Source organism: Acanthochromis polyacanthus, chromosome 18 (genome assembly GCF_021347895.1).
Source record: "Acanthochromis polyacanthus isolate Apoly-LR-REF ecotype Palm Island chromosome 18, KAUST_Apoly_ChrSc, whole genome shotgun sequence".
Lineage (NCBI taxonomy): Eukaryota > Metazoa > Chordata > Actinopteri > Pomacentridae > Acanthochromis > Acanthochromis polyacanthus.
Window position 1 is genome coordinate 22,226,255 of NC_067130.1, and position 23,527 is coordinate 22,249,781.

Genomic DNA, 23,527 nt, shown 5'->3' on the forward strand with positions numbered 1-23,527 from the left:
AATCTACTTAATGAATTAGTGGTTTGAATACAACAAATAATATTCTATGTATCAGAAAGTGTAGGATTTAAATCGTGTTTACATCAAAAGTCAGAAATGTCCATCATCTGTCAAAAGGTTAATTAGAACGAAACACAGAGCACAGCTGAGGCTGATGGTCACTGCAGTTTTGCAGGTATTTAACCACAAACCAAAGTACATGGAAAAATTAAATTTTTACCAGAGAGATTCTAAAACTTTGACAGGGCTTTGTTTTTACTTGGTGTTGGTGCTAGATGGAATCAAAGCCAATTCATCCTAAAGTAAACAACTGATTGCACCAAATGTCATGGCATTCCATCGAACAGACATTAACTTAATACACTCTTGTCCAGATTGTTAAGCTCGTCTAGATTTTAGCTTTACAATCTTTGCTGCAGTAACTAAACTTTGCATTTTGCTCACAGTATTAAGACTGTAGATTTTGTCTCCACCTCTTACAATAAAGTGGTGCTATGGCAGGATTTGTTGAAATGACTTTAATCAAAATAATAGTTTTTTTTAGTGAATTTTTAAAATGAGAGTTTACAATGCTTGGACAGAAAAGCAGGACACCGAGCAGAGCATGCATGGCAAAATTAGGGTGAAAGTAGCATAAAGTTAAAACAAGAAGAAAAAAAATATGTCAAAATACCAAAAAAATAAATACAAGTAGAATAATAAAAACAGTAAAAACTCTGAATATCATTTCTGATATGATCACTGATTATGACTAAACAGCTAGTATGTATGGGAGGAATGCAGAGAGCAAAATTATTTTCTAACAGTACTTCTAACCTGTGAGCAGAGCGCGAAGATAGACTGTCCTTCAAACTGAATTTGCTATCAATACTCTGGTGTGTTATTCTTCTTTACGGTGATGTTTTTCAGACCTGTTACGTTGTGTTCTTTGGATTATATTTTCCCTCCCCTGAAAGCACATTGTGTATTTCACTTGGAAAGTGTTCTATAAATAGTCTGAGTCTGGTAAGTGGATAACAATTGGTTGAGTGCTGTCATGAGTTGGAGTGACTCGTATCTCTTACGTTAACAGATCTGGAGGATATGGATATGTCATTTATTCACTCACCGATCTTCCTCCATGGATTGGAGAAACTCTGCACTCTTTTTCTGCCTGTAGAGATCCAAATAAACACACTACAGTTAACAGAGATTTATCTGTGGAGACTGTATATTTACAGTGAACAACACAGTTTAGCCTCCGTCTTCAGGTCCTACCTGCTGTTGTCCATCAACATGCTGCTGATGCGACTGGTGATGTTGTTTTCAGCTTGTCGGACTTTCTCCAGCACCAGTAGCCTCTCGGCCTCCTGAGCCCTTTGCTGCTGACTCACGCCCAGCTCCATACGCTCCTGCTCCTAAACATCAGGCACATTTACACAGTAATGTGTGTGAAGCCAAAACAAACAGATAAACAAAACTCCTAAAAAGGTAAGATCTTCACTCACTTACATAAAGATGTAAAGTCAGCACCTTGTAGTTTGATGTGATTCCTTAATCCTATGATTTATTTGAGCTTTCGTATATTTTATAAACACTATTAAAAATGAATTAGATCAGAACAAAAAAAAAAATAGTTTGTGCATAGTGACTGTTTGTGGTAATTCCTGAATTACCAAAATGAAAACATGACTGAGTTTTGGAAGAATAGTATTCCCTACAGGTTGCTGCCAAATGATTCTCACCCGCCTTGCCAAGAATCCAGGCTTTTGATGGTGGTGTAATGTGCAGAATGATTTCTTGGACAATTTGGGTCATTAACTTCTTAAGCAATTTCTCCTTAGGGGTCAATGAAGTATTTCTGATTGTGATTCTTAGTAAGCACAATCATAGTTTGACAGTCTGAGTATTGCTGCTGACCATTTGCATTCCTTTGTGCCACAGGTTGCCATCTTCTAATGCCTGCTTTCAACCAGATAATGCACCATGTCAAAAAGCAAATGTTGCCTTCACTGATTTCATGAACATGACAGTGAATTCAGTCACCAGATCTGAAACCTGTAGAACACCTTTGGGAGGCAGGAAGCGGAAAATGCACAACATGAATACCTACCAAATCAGTCAAATCTCTGGTATCATTCCCTCTCCTGTTAGTCTCCTTATATGCATTCCTCTGTTACTGCCACTGTTATTTCACTGGGATTAATCAATAAAGAGGACTTTCCATCATCCACTATGAAATGGTTCTCACTCACCTCAAGTGTTTGTCCTTGTTTCCCCTACTGAGAAGCCCTTCAGATACTCCTCATACTTGGAGAGCTCTCCTAAATTGCCTTCTTTGACAGGACTGTTGCTGACTGGAGTCTTGTGTTGTTCATTCAGCATATACTGTATGTGACAAAGCAGCTTTTCTATCTGTCTGTGAGGCATAATGTTTCTATCTTCTGATGGTGAGCTCACACAACTGATCCAGTTTCCACAAAGTGTTTAGAGCCCTGTGCACTGCCTCTTAGAAACCTTCAATCTCTATATGATTCGACACTGAGACAGCTGCTCTGTCCTCAAACAACTGATTTCTAACTCTAAACTTTCTGATTATCTCCAGGTTTATGAAAAAACAGGAATTATTTCCAATGTGGTCTTGGATTTACTGTATACTACTGTATAGCGACATATACACACGTGGACAAAATTGTTGGTACCCCTCAGTTAAAGAAGGAAAAACCCACAATTCTCACTGAAATCACTTGAAACTCACAAAAGTAACAATAAATAAAAATGTATTGAAAATTAAATAATCAAAATCAGCCATCACTTTTGAATTGTTGATAACATAATTATTTTAAAAAACAAACTAATGAAATAGGGCTGGACAAAAATGATGGTACCCATAACTTAATATTTTGTTGCACAACCTTTTGAGGCAATCACTGCAATTAAACGATTTCTGTATTTGTCAATGAGCGTTCTGCAGCTGTCAACAGGTATTTTGGCCCAATCCTCACGAGCAAACAGCTCCAGTTGTCTCAGGTTTGATGGGTGTCTTCTCCAAATGGCATGTTTCAGCTCCTTCCACATATGTTCAATGGGATTCAGATCTGGGCTCATAGAAGGCCACTTTAGAATAGTCCAACGCTTTTCTCTCAGCCATTCTTGGGTGTTTTTGGCTGTGTGTTTTGGATCGTTGTCCTGTTGGAAGACCCATGACCTGCGACTGAGACCAAGCTTTCTGACACCAGGCAGCACATTTCTCTCCAGAATGCCTTGATAGTCTTCAGATTTCATCGTACCTTGCACACTTTCAAGACACCCTGTGCCAGATGCAGCAAAGCAGCCCCAAAACATTACTGAGCCTCCTCTATGTTTCACCGTAGGGACAGTGTTCTTTTCTTCGTATGCTTGGTTTTTGAGTCTATGAACATAGAGTTGATGTGCCTTACCAAAAAGCTCCAGTTTGGTCTCATCTGTCCAAAGGACATTCTCCCAGAAGCTTTGTGGCTTGTCAACATGCATTTTTGCAAATTCCAGTCTTGCTTTTTTATGAGTTTTTTTCAGCAGTGGTGTCCTCCTTGGTCGTCTCCCATGAAGTCCACTTTGGCTCAAACAACGACGAATGGTGCGATCTGACACTGATGTACCTTGGCCTTGGAGTTCACCTTTAATTTCTTTGGAGGTTGCTCTGGGCTCTTTGGATACAATTCCAACGATCCGTCTCTTCAATTTGTCATCAATTTTCCTCTTGCGGCCACGTCCAGGGAGGTTGGCTACTGTCCCGTGGGTCTTGAACTTCTGAATAATATGAGCCACTGTTGTCACAGGAACTTCAAGCTGTTTAGAGATGGTCTTATAGCCTTTACCTTTAAGATGTTCGTCTATAATTTTTTTTCAGATGTCCTGAGACAATTCTCTCCTTCGCTTTCTGTTGTCCATGTTCAGTGTGGTACACACCTTTTCACCAAACAGCAGGGTGACTACTTGTCTCCCTTTAAATAGGCAGACTGACTGATTATGAGTTTGGAAACACCTGTGATGTCAATTAAATGACACACCTGAGTTAATCATGTCACTCTGGTCAAATAGTTTTCAATCTTTTATAGAGGTACCATCATTTTTGTCCAGGCCTGTTTCATTAGTTTGTTTTTTTAAATAATTATGTTAATCAACAATTCAAAAGTAATGGCTGTTTTTGATTATTTAATTTTCAATAAATTTTTATTTATTGTTACTTTTGTGAGTTTCAAGTGATTTCAGTGAGAATTGTGGGTTTTTCCTTCTTTAACTGAGGGGTACCAACAATTTTGTCCACGTGTGTAACTCATTTAATTTCAGCTGAAACAAACATTCAATAGGTTCTACTGGAGACTGGTGCATTTACATAAAATAAAAGACCAGGACAAAGTGAGTGAGTGCTTTACCTGTCGTACTGAGTTGAGGATGTTTTCCTTGTGGGAACTATTCATGAGTAGAAGCTGGGTGTGCTCATTTTGCTTTTCCTCCCGGTGACGCTCAAAGGCCAGCTTTTCCTGCTGCTTCTGCACCTGAAGAACAAACACAGCAGTGAGATAGTTTTCATACATAAATGAGTGTGTCTACTGAAAAAATAATAATAAAAAGAACTTATAAAAGAAAGGTGACATGTAGTAACATCTAGTAAAAAGGCTGCAGATTGCAATTAGCTGAATGTCCTTCCTTCACCTTTTCCTTTCCAGGAGAACCTATGGTGGCAGACACCTAAAAATAAACACTTCCCTCTCTGAAGGCAGTGTCTGTGTGTTCTGGGCTACGATAGAAACACGGCAGCGCAAAATGTCAAGCTCTGTGGAAGATGAAAGAGTGGAAGGGGTCGTTCTAAGCTAACAAAAGCACACTGATTCATGGTTACAGGCGGTTCTACATTAGTGACAATATTATTATGACTACCATAGGAGGAACCTGCACCTGTGAAAGTGGCTGCAAAGTTTTGGAACAAAGTTTTCCAGAAGAACCTGGAGTTTATGTGAGAATCATGTTCTTTGATTTTTCAAATGCATTCAACTCCATCCAACCCACCATCCTCAAAGACAAGCTCACGGAGATGGGAGTGGATCCTTCCTGTGTTTCATGGATTACAGATTACCTGACAGGAAGGCCACAGTTTGTCAGGCTGGGGAACTGTGTTTCTGGGACATTAATGAGTAGTACTGGGGCTCCACAAGGAACAGTCCTGGCTCCATTCCTGTTCACTCTGTATACATCTGACTTCAAATGCAGCACTGAGTCCTGCCACATTCAGAAATACTCTGATGACACTGCTATCGTGGCATGTATCAGAAATGGACATGAAGCTGAATACAGAGATCTGATAAATGCCTTCAGTGACTGGAGTCACAAAAACTGCCTGCTACTCAATGCCTCAGAGACAAAGGAAATGATCATAGATTTCCGCAGATCCAAACCCCCTCTTCAGCCAGTCAACACTTGTGGCGTGGACATCGAGATGGTGACATCATATAAATATTTAGGTGTCCACCTTGATAATAAGTTGGATGTAAGTAAGTAAGATGCTGCAGATGTTTTATCAGTCTGTGGTAGCAAGTGTCCTGTTTTATGCTGCAGTCTGCTGGGGAGGCAGCATAAAACAGAAGGATGCAAGGCGTCTGAACAAACTGATTAAAAAAGCTGGCTCTGTGGTTGGAATCGGATTGAACACATTGGAGGATGAGGTGGAGAGACGGGCATTGAGCAAGATGGAGGCCATTCTGACAAACATGGATCATCCACTTCACATCTGTCTCAATGAACAACGAAACATCAGTGGACAGCTCCTATCCCTGTGCTGCAAGACCAAAAGATTTAGGAAATCTTTCTTGCCATTAGCAGTCAGGCTATTCAATTCAAAATTAAACAGATAAGAACCCTGACAACTGAATTTCCCTTCGGGGATGAATAAAGTGATTCTGATTTTCCTTTTCTGCTGTTTGATCCTCTAAATCCTAAACACTGATTCGTTATGGTAAGCGACAAACCTACACTGCATCTGTTCAAAAATTGGTTGCAACTAATCAAAACTAGCATTAAAATTAAATATAATTACATCTCTGTTAAAATTTAAACAATGAGCTGAAAAATGTTGAAAAGCTAAAAAAACAAATCAGATTTTTTATCAGTGTTTGGTCATAGTTGAAAGGGAGCTTGTGTGCTTGAGCTGCAATGAAGGATTATTTACATGGAAAAAAAATTACAAAAACACTCCCCGACCACTTTATTAGGTACATCTGTTTAATTGCTTGTTAACACAAATAGCTAATCAGCCAATTACATGGCTGCAACTCAACACATTTAGGCATGTAGACGTGGCCAAGACAACCTGCTAAAGTTCAAACTGAGCATCAGACAAGGGAAGAAAGGAGATGTAAGTGACTTTGAACATTGCATATTGCTGGTGCCAGATGGAATGGTCTCTGTATTTCAGAAACTGCTGATCTACTGGGATTTTCACACACAACCATCTCTGGGATTTACAGAAAATGGTCCAAAAAAGAGATAATATCCACACCTTGTACTAGCAAGGTGTACCTAATAAAGTGACCAGTGAGTGCGTGTAACTTTGATGCACAAAGATGAGTTTTCCTGGATTTAATCAATGGCTGGAGGGAGACACAAATATAAAAATATGGAATAGTACAGATTTAATTACAAAAATCACTGAAGGTAAAAAAGACATCTCAAATCATCCCCAACACGGTATGCCAGAGAAATGAGAGGAAAGATGAGCTGACACCAACAGTGACTGTGTTAATTATGTGTGGAGTCACAAACCTTTCTCTTCTCATAGTCACTGAATTTGTTCTGCAACAAAGAGTGAGGAAAGGTTGAATGAGACTTTCATAGTGTAAGCAACACATAAGGTCCAAGCAAACAGTGCTACACAGACATAAAACAGACTTTTCACTGCTTAGTATGTCCGTGTGTGTTAGCATGTCATCTGCTGTACCTGCCAGGCCTCCTCCAAGCCGTCCAAACAGTCAGACTGTTTGCAACAGTCACTCTCCAGTACCGGCAGGAGATACTGGGATGGTGGGCAGTACTCTTCTCCCAGCTCTGAAAATCATATCAGCCAAGATAATAAATAATATTCTCCAGTGCTATTAAAGTAAAGTGATACTTTACACTAAAGTAAAGTGATACTTTACTTTAGTGTGGTTGATCCTCAAATTACTCTATGACTGTATCTTCAATCTATTAAGAGTAGTTCAGAGTCATGTTAATGCATAATAGTGCAACAGGCTGTATATTTTAAATTTGATATTAATTAAATAGTACATTTTAATTCACTACAAACATTTACAAAAATCTCACTATTTAATACAGTAAAAATGATTAATTACTCATGTATTCAGAACTAAAATTTCATATTGGTTCCACCAGGACTCTAGGGTAGTATCACCAGTGCTGGATTGTGCGGTTCAGTGGAACAGAAAGAATGTTATTCTATCATCAGATAGGGCTATGCTCATGAAGAAATTAAAAGAGAGATAGACCTAAATGAGATAAAGTGCAGTACCGCTAAATGTGGAGCCAGAAGTGGTGCCAGCTAAATGTGGTGACAGAAGGTCAAGAACAGGCTGCAAACACACCTCTGGGAAATGATTAAAATGCATGGCAATTGTAGCCTGTTTTGTAGGGTAGAATCTCAGGTTCAAATTCAATAAAAGGTGACCTGATATGCCATGCTGATAGCTTGGTTTTCTCACTTTTGCCAGGTGACCACTTTTTTATTTACACAGAAAGCTGGTGGAAAGGGGAGCAGCTATTTGTCAGAAGTCCCTGGAATGTTTGTGTCACATGTTATTGTTCTGCAGTACTAATGTTTATTGAGACTGTTGGAAACTTTGTATTGCAGTACTGACAACACCATATTCTCTTTACTGTATCTTATGAAAATTCTACAAGCTATTTGTGCCCAAATACATGTTTGCTTGATATGTATCTGCACTCCCTGTCTACGGTGTCTCTCCTGCCATCTCTGCATGACCTTGTGGCTTCTTTAGTTCTCGATTGACTAAACCTCTTAGAGAAGAGGTGAAACATGTTCAAGGGCCAGAGAGAGAAGTCCAGCTGATTTGTACTGAAGCCTTAGGATAACCAGGGCTATTGTCTTTGTTGTTTATTTTACACGTTTATAATGCTGATGTCTATGTGCCCCAAAATGCAAGAAAGACAGTGTAGGCACATGTACAGTGGGTACGGAAAGTATTCAGACCCCTTGAAATTTTTCACTCTCTGTGTCATTGCAGCCATTTGCCAAAATCAAAAAAGTTCATTTTATTTCTCATTCATGTACAATCAGCACCCCATCTTGACAGAAAAAAAAAACAGAAATGTAGAAATTTTTGCAAATTTATTAAAGAAGAAAAACTGAAATATCACATGGTCAGAAGTATTCAGAACCTTTGCAGCGACATTCATATTTAACTCACATGCTGTCCATTTCTTCTGATCCTCCTCCAGATGGTTCTGCTTCTTTATTGGAGTCCAGCTGTGTTTAATTAAACTGATTGGACTTGATTAGGAAAGGCACACACCTGTCTATATAAGACCTTACAGCTCACAGTGCATGTCAGAGCAAGTGAGAATCATGAGGCTGAAGGAACTGCCCAAGGAGCTCAGAGACAGAATTGTGGTAAGGCACAGATCTGGCCAAGGTTACAAAAGAATTTCTGCAGCACTCAAGGTTCCTAAGAGCACAGTGGCCTCCATAATCCTCAAATGGAAGAAGTTTGGGACGACCACAACTCTTCCTAGACCTGGCCGTCCAGCCAAACTGAGCAATGGTGGGAGAAGAGCCTTGGTGAGAGAGGTAAAGAAGAACCCAAAGATCACTGTGGCTGAGCTCCAGAGATGCAGTCGGGAGATAGGAGAAAGTTCCACAAAGTCAACTATCACTGCAGTCCTCCAACAGTCGGGACTTTATGGCAGAGTGGCCCGACGGAAGCCTCTCCTCAGTGCAAGACGCATGAAAGCCCGCATAGAGTTTGCCAAAAAACACATGAAGGACTCCCAGACTATGAGAAATAAGATTCTCTGGTCTGATGAGACCAAGATTGAACTTTTTAGTGTTAATTCTAAGCGGTATGTGTGGAGAAAACCAGGCACTGCTCATCACCTGCCCAATACAATCCCTACAGTGAAACATGGTGGTGGGAGCATCATGTTGTGGGGGTGTTTTTCAGCTGCAGGGACAGGACGACTGGTTGCAATTGAAGGAAGGATGAATGCGGCCAATTACAGAGATACCCTGGAGGAAAACCTCTTCCAGAGTGCTCAGGACCTCAGACTGGGCCGAAGGTTCACCTTTCAACAGGACAATGACCCTAAGCACACAGCTAAAATAACAAAGGAGTGGCTTCAGAACAACTCTGTGACCGTTCTTGACTGGCCCAGCCAGAGCCCTGACCTAAACCCAATTGAGCATCTCTGGAGAGACCTCAAAATGACTGTCCACCAACGTTCACCATCCAACCTGACAGAACTGGAGAGGATCTGCAAGGAAGAATGGCAGAGGATCCCCAAATCCAGGTGTGAAAAACTTGTTGTGTCATTCCCAAGAAGACTCATGGCTGTACTAGCTGAAAAGGGTGCTTCTACTCAATACTACGCAAAAATTGCAAGAATTTCTTCATTTCTGTTTTTTTCTGTCAAGATGGGGTGCTGAGTGTACATTAATGAGAAATAAAATTAACTTTTTTGATTTTGGCAAATGGCTGCAATGACACGGAGAGTGAACAATTTCAAGGGGTCTGAATACTTTCCGTACCCACTGTAGCTCCTACTGTCTCCTGGAACAGACTACAACTGACAGTTTTCATAGGAAACTCCTAAGTAGAAAGTAATTTCCAATGAAAACTCTACGCATTGTTCTCTGTGGACGTGTCCTGAGTAATGACAATGTTCCTGGAAGGAAATGTTGCCCTTAATCTTGTAATTTAAACTTTGTGTCGAATCTTCTAAATGTGAGATATCCCAAAAGAACTGTGAGGCATATTGAAATTCTTGCCATGCATTAAATGGACATATGTTTGCAATGAGGCAACTGCAGTATCTACAGTAACATACATGCTAGGAACAACAATTTTTAATAAACTACTGTGATTCGCCAAAGGAAACCATATTTGGATTTCTGCTAAAAATGATGGTCACTTAAAATTCCTAGTGATTTCACAGTAGACACCAAATCTGTGTGCAGTTGTTCATCTACTTGATGTGAAGAAAAACATTCAAATTCAGTTACTTCCAATGATATCAGATTTATTGCAAATACTGAATTATGGTATTGCTGCAGTGCTACATGCCTAAACTGGGGAAACATATGGGGTAAATCCTGCTGCTGTGTGATCTAAAGCATTTTAATAAAGCTAAAGAAAGGGACCTGATATTCTACATTAATTTAGTCAGTGTCAGACACTATACTTTGCTGTAGTTTCATGCTTGATTCTGAGTGTAAGAAGTATGTAACATATAACAGACCCTACCAGTGCATAAGAAGCGTTGGATGCTCTCTGTTCCTTCTGCACACACAGATGCAGGTGGGTAGGACATCATGGCAGCATCAAGAGTAAAGCTCTGTCACAGCACATACATACACATGGTTTACACCAATACTATCGCTACGTCTTTTTCCTTTGTGTATTTGTGGACATTTACCACATACCTCTAATGTGCGGATGTAGGCCAGAGCTTTGGGAAGCTGACCAATGTGGTTGTCACTCAGGTCCAGGGTGCGCAGGCTTCTCAAAGAACCAACTGAGGACGGCAGCTCACTGAGATTGTTCCCTATTAAATACACAGTGATGAGAAAAACACAACAATATCATCTACCTTGTACATGTCGTCTCACTTACATTCAAGCAGACCGTGAGCATCATACCTTTTAAATTGAGTGTCTGCAGGAGCTGCAGATTCCCAATAGATTCCGGTAAGGTTTTCAAACGGTTCTTCTCCACATTAAGAATCTGACAGAAGAAGACCACATGTAGATGATGAGCACCATCTATTCACGCTTATTTTTTTGTGTATTCGGAATGGAATACAATTTGGTTTTACCTGCAGTGCCACCAGCTTCCCAATGTCCTCTGGGAGTGAAGTAAGCTTGTTCTCATGCAGATCCAAAACCTTTGGAAGCAGGCAGATTCTGGTGTTTATATTGTAATAAAGTGGAGGCCAGAAACTTTTCAAATGTAGATTTGTAGTCTCTGTCTTGTCTAGTCTTATGGTTCTAATGATCTGACTGCTCTGGAAGTCTCTGCCCAAGACTCATCATTTGATCTCAACAAAAGTGACAAAAACTGAAGGTGATACAGGAGAAGAATGCGACTTGAAGTGGTTTTACACAACCAACTCAAAGTAAGTGGAACTGCAGTTTTTAAAGTAGCTCTTCATACCTTGGACTCATTGATTTATGTCAGAGAAAAATCCACTCAGGAACATGTGAAACTTGCTCAACATAACAACTATAGTGTGAAACATCTTGGCACTTGGCACTATGAGCTACCATTATTTCATTTCTGGAGGATTTGTGGAGATCTGTAAATCTGTAAATCATGCTGAGGTCACTCAGCCTCGTCATTTAGCTGCCACATCATTCCATTCAGCGGCAGTAGTGTTCGGAAATTCATCAAGCAATATGAATACTTAACAGACAAGGGTGTCACTAAAGCTTGTCATAATTCTGTCAGGTAATGGAAAGTTATTTTGTCAACCTTAAGTGTGGAGGGCACTTTTAACAAAATAGTATATGATGATGAGGGGTTCTAATTACACTTTCTAGACTACAACGGTTGCACCAGATCAATTTCAGGAGGAGAACAGTATACTGAGGAGGAAATGGTGCTGAGATGAGCAGAGAGAAGGAGAGAACGAGAAGGGACACTGATGGTACATCACTGGATCAACCAGAAGTGAAGAACCAACAGCAGCTGCTGATGCAAAAGTAACACAGGCCAGACTATGCACTCCACAACTGCACTACCTGAATGTTTTTGAATGAGATTTCCTCTGTGCTGGAATGTTTTAGACAGAAATGTTGTTTGTTGTCCTCTTTAATGACCCAGAAGGAATGTGTATCTCCACTGTTGAAATCAGTCTTAGTTCAAAACATTCTTTTAAAGACAAAATCATGAATACAGTGAGTGAACATAAATCCATATGTTTGAGTTTTAGGAGTTTTTTGTGAGTATATCACCTTAACATGACTTACTCAATACTAAGTTCTAGTATTAAAGTTGCATGATCAACTAGTGGAGAAAAAAAAAAATCACCAGGTTTACAGGTTAAAAGGCCACTGGGTCTGTTGACCCAAACCTCGTGGAGCTGCTGAGGCAACAATAAAGCAAAAAAAAAAAAAACACAGCTGAACTACTGTTCAACATGGTATTATGGACAAATCAGCCATCCGCATTACATGGGATCCTAGCTGATAATGAAACATAAAGATATATTATCGTGTATTTGTGGTGAAAGCACTTTGAGCCAAACTATCATCTGGCCTGTATATCTTAAAAGTGTCAAAACGTGTTCATTAAATAATAAAACACTGTTATATGAATTCAGGCATATAAGTGCCCCACCATGCTAATGTCTGGTTTACCTTTAAAGTGGAGAGAGCGTTGATGTCACACCCTTTGGGCAGGAGACTCCTCAGTTCATTGCTATGGAGAATAAGAACCTGAAGGAGACAAACAGAGGACATGGGTGAGTGCTGACTGTTCAACTCATGACATGAACACATGCTGGCACATGAGAACTGTATCCACGAGATTTGAAAACATGCAGTCAGACTTTAATTTTTGTCAACTTAGTTGTGTTTTAAAATTAAAGATTATTTTCTATTAAAATCATGTTTTCTTGCACATTATATGGTGTTTTATATGCTGGAAGTCACAACATGAGCAAAATAAACAGCCAATGTCATGGTTGACCATTTTAACTGTGAAAGTCAGTGGATCTATGGCATGGAAAAGCTTGGATTCAGACTCCTGGGGGTTCATACAGTAACCAAAAGTTTGGGGTCACCCAGACAATTTCATATTTTAGACAGAAATTCACATTTTTATTTATTTGCTAACATAATTGCAAAAGGGTTTTCTAATCATAAATCAACCCTTCAACATGATTAGCTGACACAATGTAGCATTAGAACACAGGAGTGATGGTTGCTGGAAATGTTCCTCTGTACCCCTATGCAGATATTCCATTAAAAATCAGTCGTTTCCAGCTAGAACCGTCATTTACCACATTAACAATGTCTAGACTGGTTTTCTGATTGATTTAATGTTATCGTCATTAAAAAAAATGAGAACATTTCTGACCCCAAACTTTTAAACAGTAGCTTACGTAACAAACTACAGGAACCGACGCTGTCAACTTGCAGGAAGGTAACTTTATGTACCACTGTTTCTCTTTTGAAAGCATTTCTAATTCTAACACGTTTAGCTGAGCTATTACTCAATATTACAGCTTGCCATTGTCGAGCAGAGAGTAATTTTACAATGTCTGAGCAAAATTATAGGTGAAGTGGTCTGCTCGACTAGCAGCATGTGTCGAGGGATGCGTGGAGAGAAAAGGACGATATAGATCTGGACATTCTAGAGGAAGCAACAGTGTAGAGTTACATCTAAGCCATTTTAAAGAAGGAAGAGATTATTTTCAAATAATAAATAAAAATGTGTAACTTTCATACACAGAGATGGGTTTTACAGGCTTAATCAATGATGGGAGGTAGACTGATTTTAGAATTGTTTATAAATCTTAAAAAACAAAAAACTGAAGTCTCTCACTTTGAAAAATATTCAGACCCTTAGAAACTACATTGACAGCAATTAGTTTCAAGTCTTCTGGGGTAAATTTCTATAGGCTTTGGACATCTTGATTGAGGCAGTTTACCCCCTTTTTTTCTCACAGATGTTCTCCAGCTCCATCAGATTGGACAGAAAATGCCTGAGCTGCTATTTTCACATTTGTCTCTAGGTGTTCTGTGAGGTTTAAGTTTGACAGTCCTCGCGTGGTGCAGCCAAAGCTCAGAGACTTGTCATGAAGCCACTCCTGTGCTGTTGTGTCCGTTTGTTTCAGTTTTTTGTTTTTCTTTTACACATTTGTTTATAATTATAATTTCAAACTTTATGTTGTGTTCTTACCTTCTTCTGTAGCACCTTGCAAATGGAAAAGGCACTTGAGGGGACCTGTGGCATAACAGATCGCACAGTAGATGTCATTATCTACAGTATTAACCACGTTAATGAATTTTACACATACATCTTTTACACATATTAAACCCTCCCCCACCCCGACAAATTGATTTTCTATTGTAGGGCCAGTAGTTTTAATACAGTATAACTAAACTGTTCGTTTATAATTCCATAAAGGAACAAACACCTTCTGTTATTTTATAATTAATCCAAAAATTGCAAGGAGATGAAATTTTGAATTATTGACAATTAAGTGATATTTCACACTTACTTCTGTTGTATACTGTAATTATAGTTTTACTAAGTATCAAAAAAACCTCCTTAACAGTGTAATGTTAGCAAGCATTTAAAGGAAGATGTAGTTAGACACGTGACACGACCACTGCCCTAGATTTTGTTGGATTCAGCCTGATGAATTAAGTTGCTTCAGGAAAGACTTCAATCATCCATCCACCCATACACCACTTAATTCTTTGTAAGCGGTGGGGTCTGAAGTCTATCCCAGCCGACTCAGGGTGAAGGCAGGTCACACCCTGGACAGGTCGCCAGTTTATCACAGGTACATATTCACCTCTGAGAGCTCACAGGATGAGATGTCTAGGATGTCATCAGCACCTGCTTCCTTAGACTGACGAAAAAAGAAAACAGTTACAGGGTTAGTTTTAGAAGAATTTTCTCTGTTTCACACAATAAAAACAACTTACAGTTGTTCTACCAATAAAAATAATCTCATGATCATAATCACAAAAGCAGCAGTATTATACAGGCTGGTGTTGTCGCTGTCAGCACCAGCACTAGGATGTTCTCAAGCTACGAAGCACTCTTATTACCCGGCACAGCTGATATTCCAGTCTCTTCTGGCAGTCCTCGCTGGGCTTCCTCTTCCTGAAGAACAGAGGCATCCTGTGTCCTACCTGTCTTCCCTCCTGGACCTCCACTACAACAAGACACTTGAGAGGCCTGATGGACAGGACAGAAGATATGGCCACACTACCTGCAAAATGGAAAAGTGTAGATGCTAAGAACTAATCAGATGAAGCAGCATAACTTCAACATGTATTCCAATACAGGGCTCCAGACTGCGACCAAAACAGTGGAATTTGGAACCTTTTTTTTTAAATGTTTGAGTTGAAATTTCAACTGGCTGCATTCGTGCGAGTGAATAAAGATTATTAAGCTGCACTGGTGTCACTGTATTACTTTTATAACTTCACTGGCTCTGTCAGTCTACCCTGCCTGGTGTGTAAAACTAGCTGTTTAGCTGATGTGTGTTAAAAAGATAGAGTTGATTATTTAAAAAGAAAAGGAGGGAAGAGGTGGACAATATGAGGTCCGACACAGACACCTGATGATCAGAGGGCAAGTGGAGGCAGGAAGATACTGAACCGAGAAGGGAAAAAAGCAACACATTCACTTAAAATGGCTAACGCAAAAGTAGATCCGCAAAATTAAACAACCATTAAACACAATTATTTTAGCTTTGCACCTTTAAAGGAACACTATCTACTGTGGTATTTAGGCTTAAAAGTGTGATCTTTTCATGAAATGCAGAGCACACCTACAGTACCAGTCAAAGGTTTGGACACAACTTTTTATTCAATAGTTTAATTTATTATTAAAATTATTTTCTACATTATAGATTAATACTAAAGACATCAAAACTATGGAAGAACACATGGAATTACATAGTAAACAAAAAAGTGCTCAATCAGAATATGTCGTATATTTTATATTCTTCAAAGCTGCCCCCTTTTGCTTTGATGACAGCTCTGCAACTTTTGACTGGTACTGCACATGCAGTGTTTATTTCTGCTCACTGGAATTCAATCTCTTTTCAAGGTCATTTTTGGTCATACACCTGTCTGAACACATTGCAGCTACCAAGTACCTGCTACTGCATCCTGCAATGTGGGGCATTTATGGAACGTCGTTAAAACGGGGTGTCTATTGATAAGAAAATGCAAGTGATGCAGTTTGCCTGTGACAAGATGGGAGGTTCGACCTGATGAGAAAGCTGATCGCACCAGTGCTACCAGTGTATTATTTACTATTGTGTACTATTTGCACATTTATGAGATCCCCATTTACTCATGACTCATGTAAAACATATCCGTCTCTTCAGCCACTTAACTCTCCAGCATGTCCACCAACTACGGTACTTGCTAACTTTCTGTCTGCTGTTTGCTGTTGGGCAAGTAGCACTTTATAAGTGAAAATGTTTGCCTGTTGCCTGCTGGGTCTGGAAACAATGTCGACAAAAGTGAAGTCTGAGACTTTTGTATAGTGGAAAGACGTGTGATGCACTATCCATCTTTATAAACAGCACACATCCTGATTTTCTTTCATCTGTTGACCTTTTAACTACATTTCTACCTGCTCTACTGAAAAAGATGCTAATAAATATGTACACTTACAAGTGGGCCAACTTTTATCATGTTTTAACAGAAGTCTGTTGTAGCTATGCTTGGTAAATACTGAAAGTCAACAGGGCCTGCAGCTGCTATATTGTAAAAGCTTACCCACGTCTCCATTTGTTTGTGGATAATGAGAGAATTATTGGTTTATATGCAGCCAGCAGAAGACCAGCCCTATCAAATATGGTGTGTATAAAGTACACACACATTTCAAAGAAGCAATTAACAAAATTCATAACAACAAAAAAGAAGAGAAAAGCAACACAAGACGAGTGGTGATAAAGTCTACTATTAAAGAGGAGTTATCATGGACACATCTAACATAGTGGATTAAGAAAGTCTTCGAACCACTTCACATTATATTGTGTTGTAATGGTATATTTTAATAGGATAAATCTGCCTGTCAATCTACAATCAGACCCCCTTTAGTGTGGCTCCAAATTGTGGTTGGATGTATCATGTTTGCTTAAAAAATTTTGGAGTTATATCTCACAGTTCACACTGCATTTCAGGACAAAAACCAAGTCATGTAGTCAGAGGAAGTCTCTGGAGACCATGAAACTGTGCTGATGCATAGATCACAGGGCTCCAGACTAACTTTTTTTCCGAGGAGCACAGTGGCCCCTAACTTAAAATTTTAGGAGCGCAACCAGAAAATTTAGAGGCACACACCAAAATCGACTTGCAAAGTAAATATTCACATTTCCTCTCATTTTAACTGTATTACTGATAAATACTTGCTCAGTAAATGCGGAAACTATGTTTTCAATTAACATTTCACTGTGCAGCACTTGACAAAATATAACAAGAAAAGCCCTTATTTTGTGTTCAAAATAAGGCTGAACGTAAATGAAGGCTTTGTGAAACAGCAGGAACTTCTCGCTCGCCTTCTTCTTTGTAGTTCGTCTCCTTTTTCTTCTTTTGGAGTTAATGTCGGTTCGTAAACCAGCTCATTTGCGCATTACTGTCTACTGGGCTGAAGTGTGGAGCAGAAGTTTGTCAGCAACAAAAAATACTCAATAGTAATTTTTTTTTTAAAATCGGCCAATTTACTGGTCGCACCTGCACGACTAGATGAAAAATGTACTCGCACCCGCTCAAATTTTGGTCGCAAAATGCGACCATTTAGTCGCAGTCTGGAGCCCTGGATAAGGGTGAGTGTATGAAGCGATTTCTAAAGCTTTGAACGTTTCCAGCAGCAGAGTGGCCTCAACAACACTGAAGGGAAAAAAGGATTCATAATAGAGTTAATGTCCACTCAGACTAAGAAAGAAAAAAGGTTGTTGATCGTTGGTCTTCCTTGGGAGTTGAGAATGTTTCCCCTTTCAGTACAACCATGATGATGATGCCTGAGATGCTTCATGACAAATCTCTGACTGTCTGTGAGTGGTTCAGCAAAAGCCTAGTCTTAAACTCCACATAGTATGGCTTGCCTGATGTAGGATGAAAAGTTTTTCTGCAGTACCTTATGCATAAAAATAGAAAGAGGTCAGCTGCATCTGTTTAATAGCTCACATTGCGAGCAAAACAAGTCCTGCATCACAACTTATTATGGCCCTGAACAACTGGATGGCTTTAAAACTCCTCTGATTGATTCATTCATTCATTGAGAGTTTTTTCTATGAAAATAAACCTTTCATATCTTAAAATGGTTTAGATGCAAGTCTAACCTTTGCCTCTTTTACCCTGTTCAGATCCATGAATCCACCTCTCTGCTGCTCGGGCGCATACCTGCTTACCATGGGACGCAACGGCACGTTGTAACATTCAGAAGGAATGAACAATGTGAGGAAAACTTTAAGATGATTCCATTGGCAGATATTGCAATTTGATTTGTAATATAGTTTTTGCTTCAGGTTAGTATTTAGTGTAGTAGATCTTAATTATATGAAGTATGGAATGCTGTTTTATTTTAATAGCATAAATGTTGTCATATAATAAATAAATATGGATACTAAATAATTTCTGAAATAAATAATGATGCAATTATTCTATAAATAAATACAATAACATTTATCTATATGTTTAATATTGAAAAACATGCATTCTATAGTGAAGCATGGCCACATGACATCGTCGGAAGCATAACTGTCACACAATGAGGACAGAATGAATTTGGCACAACATTTTAAACCCTGAGTCTGACATGCTACAAAATGAGCATCCTAAATTGCTGCCTTTGCAATTTGCTAATTGCAATGCTTCAAAGTCAAGCACTAAAACACCAAGTCAGACTCCTTGTATATAAAACCTTCTTCGCAATAAAACCTTTCTGATTCTGATCCAAAAATTCTGACTTCAATTTGAAATGCATTACTTATTTGCATTACTTATTTAGCTCTGTGATTCAGTCAGACATGTTCATGCTAGAAACTGATTCTGAAGAGGAGAGAGATACTGATTCAGAAAGCCCCACTTGCAAGCAAGCTGGTAAAATTGAGCTTGGAAAATCCAAACTGAATCTCCATGTAATCTCCTATCTCCATGTTAGGAGATACAGGAGAGTCAGTTTGGCATTGGGCGAATTGAATCGCGTTTCCCTCCCGGTACAGTTTGGTACGACCAATCATAGCACGGGAGGCGGGAGTTAATGCTGCGTCATCTTCAGCGCCTCGAAGATGATGCCGGAGGAGGAGAAGGGGGGACAAAGCGAATCTTTTTGTGGTCTCTTGGCGTTTTGGATGGCGTTAGTCGTTGCCTCTTTTCACTTGACGTTTCCGACGATGAGGAGGCAGTGGATGGCTCGTTACTTTCGGCTTCTTGCCATTGTTTGTACAGAAGAAAATCCCGTTCCAAACGTGCGAGTAAATTTAAGCAACTTTTACACATACGCACCGACTTGGTTTGGCTCCGATTTAAAGTTATTCCTAACACCGCTAATCGTTCGGAAGGAGTCTTTTGTTGCGTAGCCTTTTCAAAAATAAGTGTTGTACTTGAGAGTAACCCATGTATTTGCAGATTTTTGTGACAAAAACGGCAGTAATCATTCACCGCGACGCTTTCTCGGCTGCATGCCATTGTTGTTTGGACTATATGGACTTCAAGGTCGATTTGTTTGTGTGTCACATCAGTATTATATTTGGCACAACACATACTTTACAAGAACAGCCTGATTGAATCTTATTATAAATAATGTGCCTGTTAAACAAGTACAAGAAACAAAATTTCTTGGTGTCGTGTTAGATAATAAATTGTCGTGGACTAAACATATAGATAAGATGGTATCTAAGATGGGAAGTGCTGTTTCTGTTGTGAAAAGGTGTGCAGCTTTCATGTCACTAAGTTTAATTAAACTAGTGTTACAATCTTTAGTTCTGGACTACTGCCCAGTAGTCTGGTCTAATACGTCACAAGAAAATATAAAAAAGTTGCAAAGTGCACAAAATAGAGCAGCAACAATAGCTTTGCATTGCAGTTACAGAACAAACATCATAGCCATGCACAATTGTTTGGACTGGCTATTGGTTAAGGAAAGGTTATTGTATTCATTGCTGGTTTTCTTTAGAAACATTTTAATTACAAAAAAACCATCAATCTTGTATAAAAATGTATATTTTAGTTCAGCTAGACACAGCTATGCCACCAGACATGCTACTAGAGGAAATTTTACACTACCCAAATCAAAAACAAATACAATTAAACGAATGGTTATTTACAGAGCTATGCAAGAATGGAATAAATTACCAGAAAACATTACACAAGAAAATAGCAAAATAATTTTCAAGAAGTTAGTCAAAAAACATTTGTGTACAACAGACTTAATATAGGTCAATTGGAAGTACAAGTATTACTTAAAATTGCACCTTTGCAACAGAAATAGTTCTAGCGAGATGAATAGTAAAAGAATGGGTGACTGTCAAAACTGATTTAAATTTAATTGTTAAACCGGGTAAATTCAGGGTTTGTGCTTCAGTGGCGTTGGGTGTAATATCAAAGGGCAAAAGAAATTTGAGTTTTGTGTGACCAATATACATAATATATGTAGATCTATGTAGATATATGTAAATATTATATATCACTGCTGACCTGGGAGCGGTCTTGTATTGTCTATGTATTGTTGTGTTGTGTATTTTTTGGTGGGTTTTTTTGTGTTTTATGTTGTATTTGTATATGGATTGTATTGTAAGTAATGCAACTGCATTGACACATTGTAAAGATATTGTATGGACCCCAGGAAGAATAGCTTCGGCATTGCCAGAGCTAATGGGGATCCACATAAATCAAATCAAATCATGCTGTTCGGAGATGAATATACTCAGTCACTGTGTTGAGTTGTGTTCTCGCTGTTCTTGGGTGTGAATGAACTGGATGAAGTGTTGATTCTGATATATTGTCTTGACATTTTAAAGCAAAAGTGAAAATCTATTACAACATCATTAAATTCTGTGGGCAGCCCTTGTGGCTATATGGTGAAGTCAGAGCACATGTGACAAGAGATGCATTTCTACTTCTGCTACAAGGAGGTCAGCAGTCAAACATCCAGTTAACAATTTAGTGCCCCACCAGTTAATTTTACATCTCCTTTTCTTTCAGTTGATGGCAGGTGTCTGAGCCTTCCACACAAACCAGCCATTTGTTTGTCCTATCTCAGCATTCTCCTGGCTCTGTCATATGGTCCACATGGTTTTATGTATTTGTAACAACCACAGATACCAGCAAACACTACAAAATTCATGTTCCACGTCCATTTCAAAACCTTTGACTGATATGGCAGTTTTCAGTGGTGACTATTGCAGTATGTAGGAGAAACTACCAAGCATTCTAGTCACCTTTATAAAGATGAGAATAACTAAATGTTGTTTAAGAAAGAGATTGAGAGATAAAGACGAACAATAACACAAACAGGAACGAGATCTCTGGAACTGCTGAACAATAACAAATTAAGTGGAAAGCTTTTTGTTTTCTTATTTACAGTTTAAGGGCAATCATACACGATATATGACTTTCTCACTAATTTAAGCTACTAAAGGTGGAGAATCTGATCATCTCACATCAAGGACAATCTTAATGTGGCATAAAATCTTCCCATCACATTGTGAAAGTTCAGTGCTAACCCTGTCCGTTAGCAGTGACGACTAACGGGGCAGATTCAAGAATAAATACTTCCATATAGCACCTTTAAATAAACAGAGAACAATGTTCAATACTACAATACAATGTTCACTGGACAAATTATGGATTTGAGAGATGTAACTTATTTGGTCAAGAGGAGACAGTATGGAGGATGAAGAAAAGACCAGACCAACATCCCGACAGGAGCTTCAGAGTGGCAAAAATACCACCACTACTGGTCAGACCTTTCAGAACCATACCGGAACAAAAACAGGGTGCACTGATGTGGGAAATAGGCTTTACGCCTTAAGTTGAAGAGAGAAGCTGTTGTCCAGAGACTTAATCAAACCAGAGCCATTCCAAACTGACTCACTTAACCCTACTAGGTCATGTCATAGATTATGTTAACAAAATAAAATCATGTGAAAACGTCTATTAATATCGTTGGATCTAGGTTTGCCCCCAAGTGCTGAATTTAATCATTTTCCTCCTAAGATGCACCAATCACTTCTTTTTCACTGGACTGGGTTGAAACTGTACTGAAACTGCAAACCCAAAGGATAATTTACAACAGTTGTTTCTAAATGTTTAGCACTACCAAATTATAGGTGATAAACATTATTGTTTACAACAAATGTCAGTTTCCAACAGGTAATTTCCAAATTCGAAAATTATGGCTGCATAATTTCAGATAAAATTCGTTTAAATTTCTTGAATCTTTTGTATCAGAAAGTATTATTATTCACTGCAAATACATCTACAGCACTGAAAGATGTTTTTATTAAATTAAAGATATTTAGCGGCTACGGATTATAATTTATGTGATATTAGTCCTTGTGTCTGTTCCCTGCTAGCTGGGAGGCAGCAGGCCTGTGGGTGTGGATGTGGGTAAGGGGAGGGAGGATGACCGTAAACTACGTAGCGGACGTCACACAGTGCAGCAAGCATAGGTGCGGCAAAAGACATGATATTTAAAAAAAAAAAAAAGGCAAAAAACATGATAAACCCAACACTAGTCCTGTAACCACCGCTGTCAGGCTACATGCTAACGTTCATAGCATCAATATCGATGATAGCTCGCTGTATGTGACTCTCCAATTCTGAGTAACGTCAGTGCTTCCCACAAGTAACAAGAAGATGGATAATATAAAGCTTTCTTAATGCACCTTGTCAGTCCGGATAAATTAACTTAGCACATACGTGCTAACAAAGCTAGCATGTCAACCAAAAGACGTAAACAGCAACAACTCTACGTACAGCTAGGAAGTGAAGTTACAGTGATGCTAGGCTTCGTACTCACAGACTGCTGGTGTTGTTTCTCAGCTTTCTCTCCTAAAACGTTTAAAGGACAACTTCCGAGATTCGCTAATTTAGTTCAGTTATTGACTAGTCGAATCAGGCCTCTGTGAATTTATAATATTCTACGTCTCACCACAGTAATACTTCTACTGAGTCCTCTCCAGCTGCCTCCTCCTTTTCTATGAAGGCTGTTTAATCAAATCATAACATGGTGACTTCTTCTGATTATCGTTAGCGGGTTGCAGCTATCTCTATATCTAGAGGTACATCGCCCTCTACAGTATGGAGTGTGTAGTTCAACAACCTACCCATTCCTATATGTTGGGATGTCAAACTCATCTTAGTTCAGCGGCCACATTCAGCCCAGTTTGATTTGATCAGTTATATCGCATCATAGTAGCCTATAAATAACCACAACTCCAATTTTTTTCTTTGTTTTAGTGCAAAAATTTTCACATTTAAGGAATTATGTTTTTTTCAAAAGATTATGAACAACCTGAAATTTCTCAAGAAAAATAAATTCATTCTCAACATCATTATGCCTCAGTTTATCATTTACAC

General features: G+C 38.9%; 1 protein-coding gene across 2 annotated transcripts in view; it reads right to left on the reverse strand.

Moving 5' to 3' along the window:
- lrsam1 (leucine rich repeat and sterile alpha motif containing 1) overlaps positions 1–23,188 on the reverse strand; it is a 39,315-nt gene extending 16,127 nt beyond the window's left edge. The window contains exons 1-14 of one of the 2 annotated variants that reach the window (XM_022206765.2): positions 22,968–23,188; positions 15,032–15,195; positions 14,773–14,829; positions 14,151–14,195; positions 12,605–12,682; positions 11,062–11,130; positions 10,886–10,970; positions 10,670–10,791; positions 10,491–10,581; positions 6,953–7,059; positions 6,778–6,807; positions 4,395–4,517; positions 1,258–1,397; positions 1,109–1,153 (exon numbers count right to left, since the gene is read on the reverse strand). In XM_022206765.2, the coding sequence (XP_022062457.2) occupies positions 1,109–1,153; positions 1,258–1,397; positions 4,395–4,517; positions 6,778–6,807; positions 6,953–7,059; positions 10,491–10,581; positions 10,670–10,791; positions 10,886–10,970; positions 11,062–11,130; positions 12,605–12,682; positions 14,151–14,195; positions 14,773–14,829; positions 15,032–15,103 (1,064 nt within the window). In that variant the 5' untranslated portion in view covers positions 15,104–15,195; positions 22,968–23,188. The remainder of the gene's footprint in view (positions 1–1,108; positions 1,154–1,257; positions 1,398–4,394; positions 4,518–6,777; positions 6,808–6,952; positions 7,060–10,490; positions 10,582–10,669; positions 10,792–10,885; positions 10,971–11,061; positions 11,131–12,604; positions 12,683–14,150; positions 14,196–14,772; positions 14,830–15,031; positions 15,196–22,967) is intronic. The other variant, XM_022206766.2, reaches the window with a different exon arrangement.
- Positions 23,189–23,527: the final 339 nt, after the last annotated feature.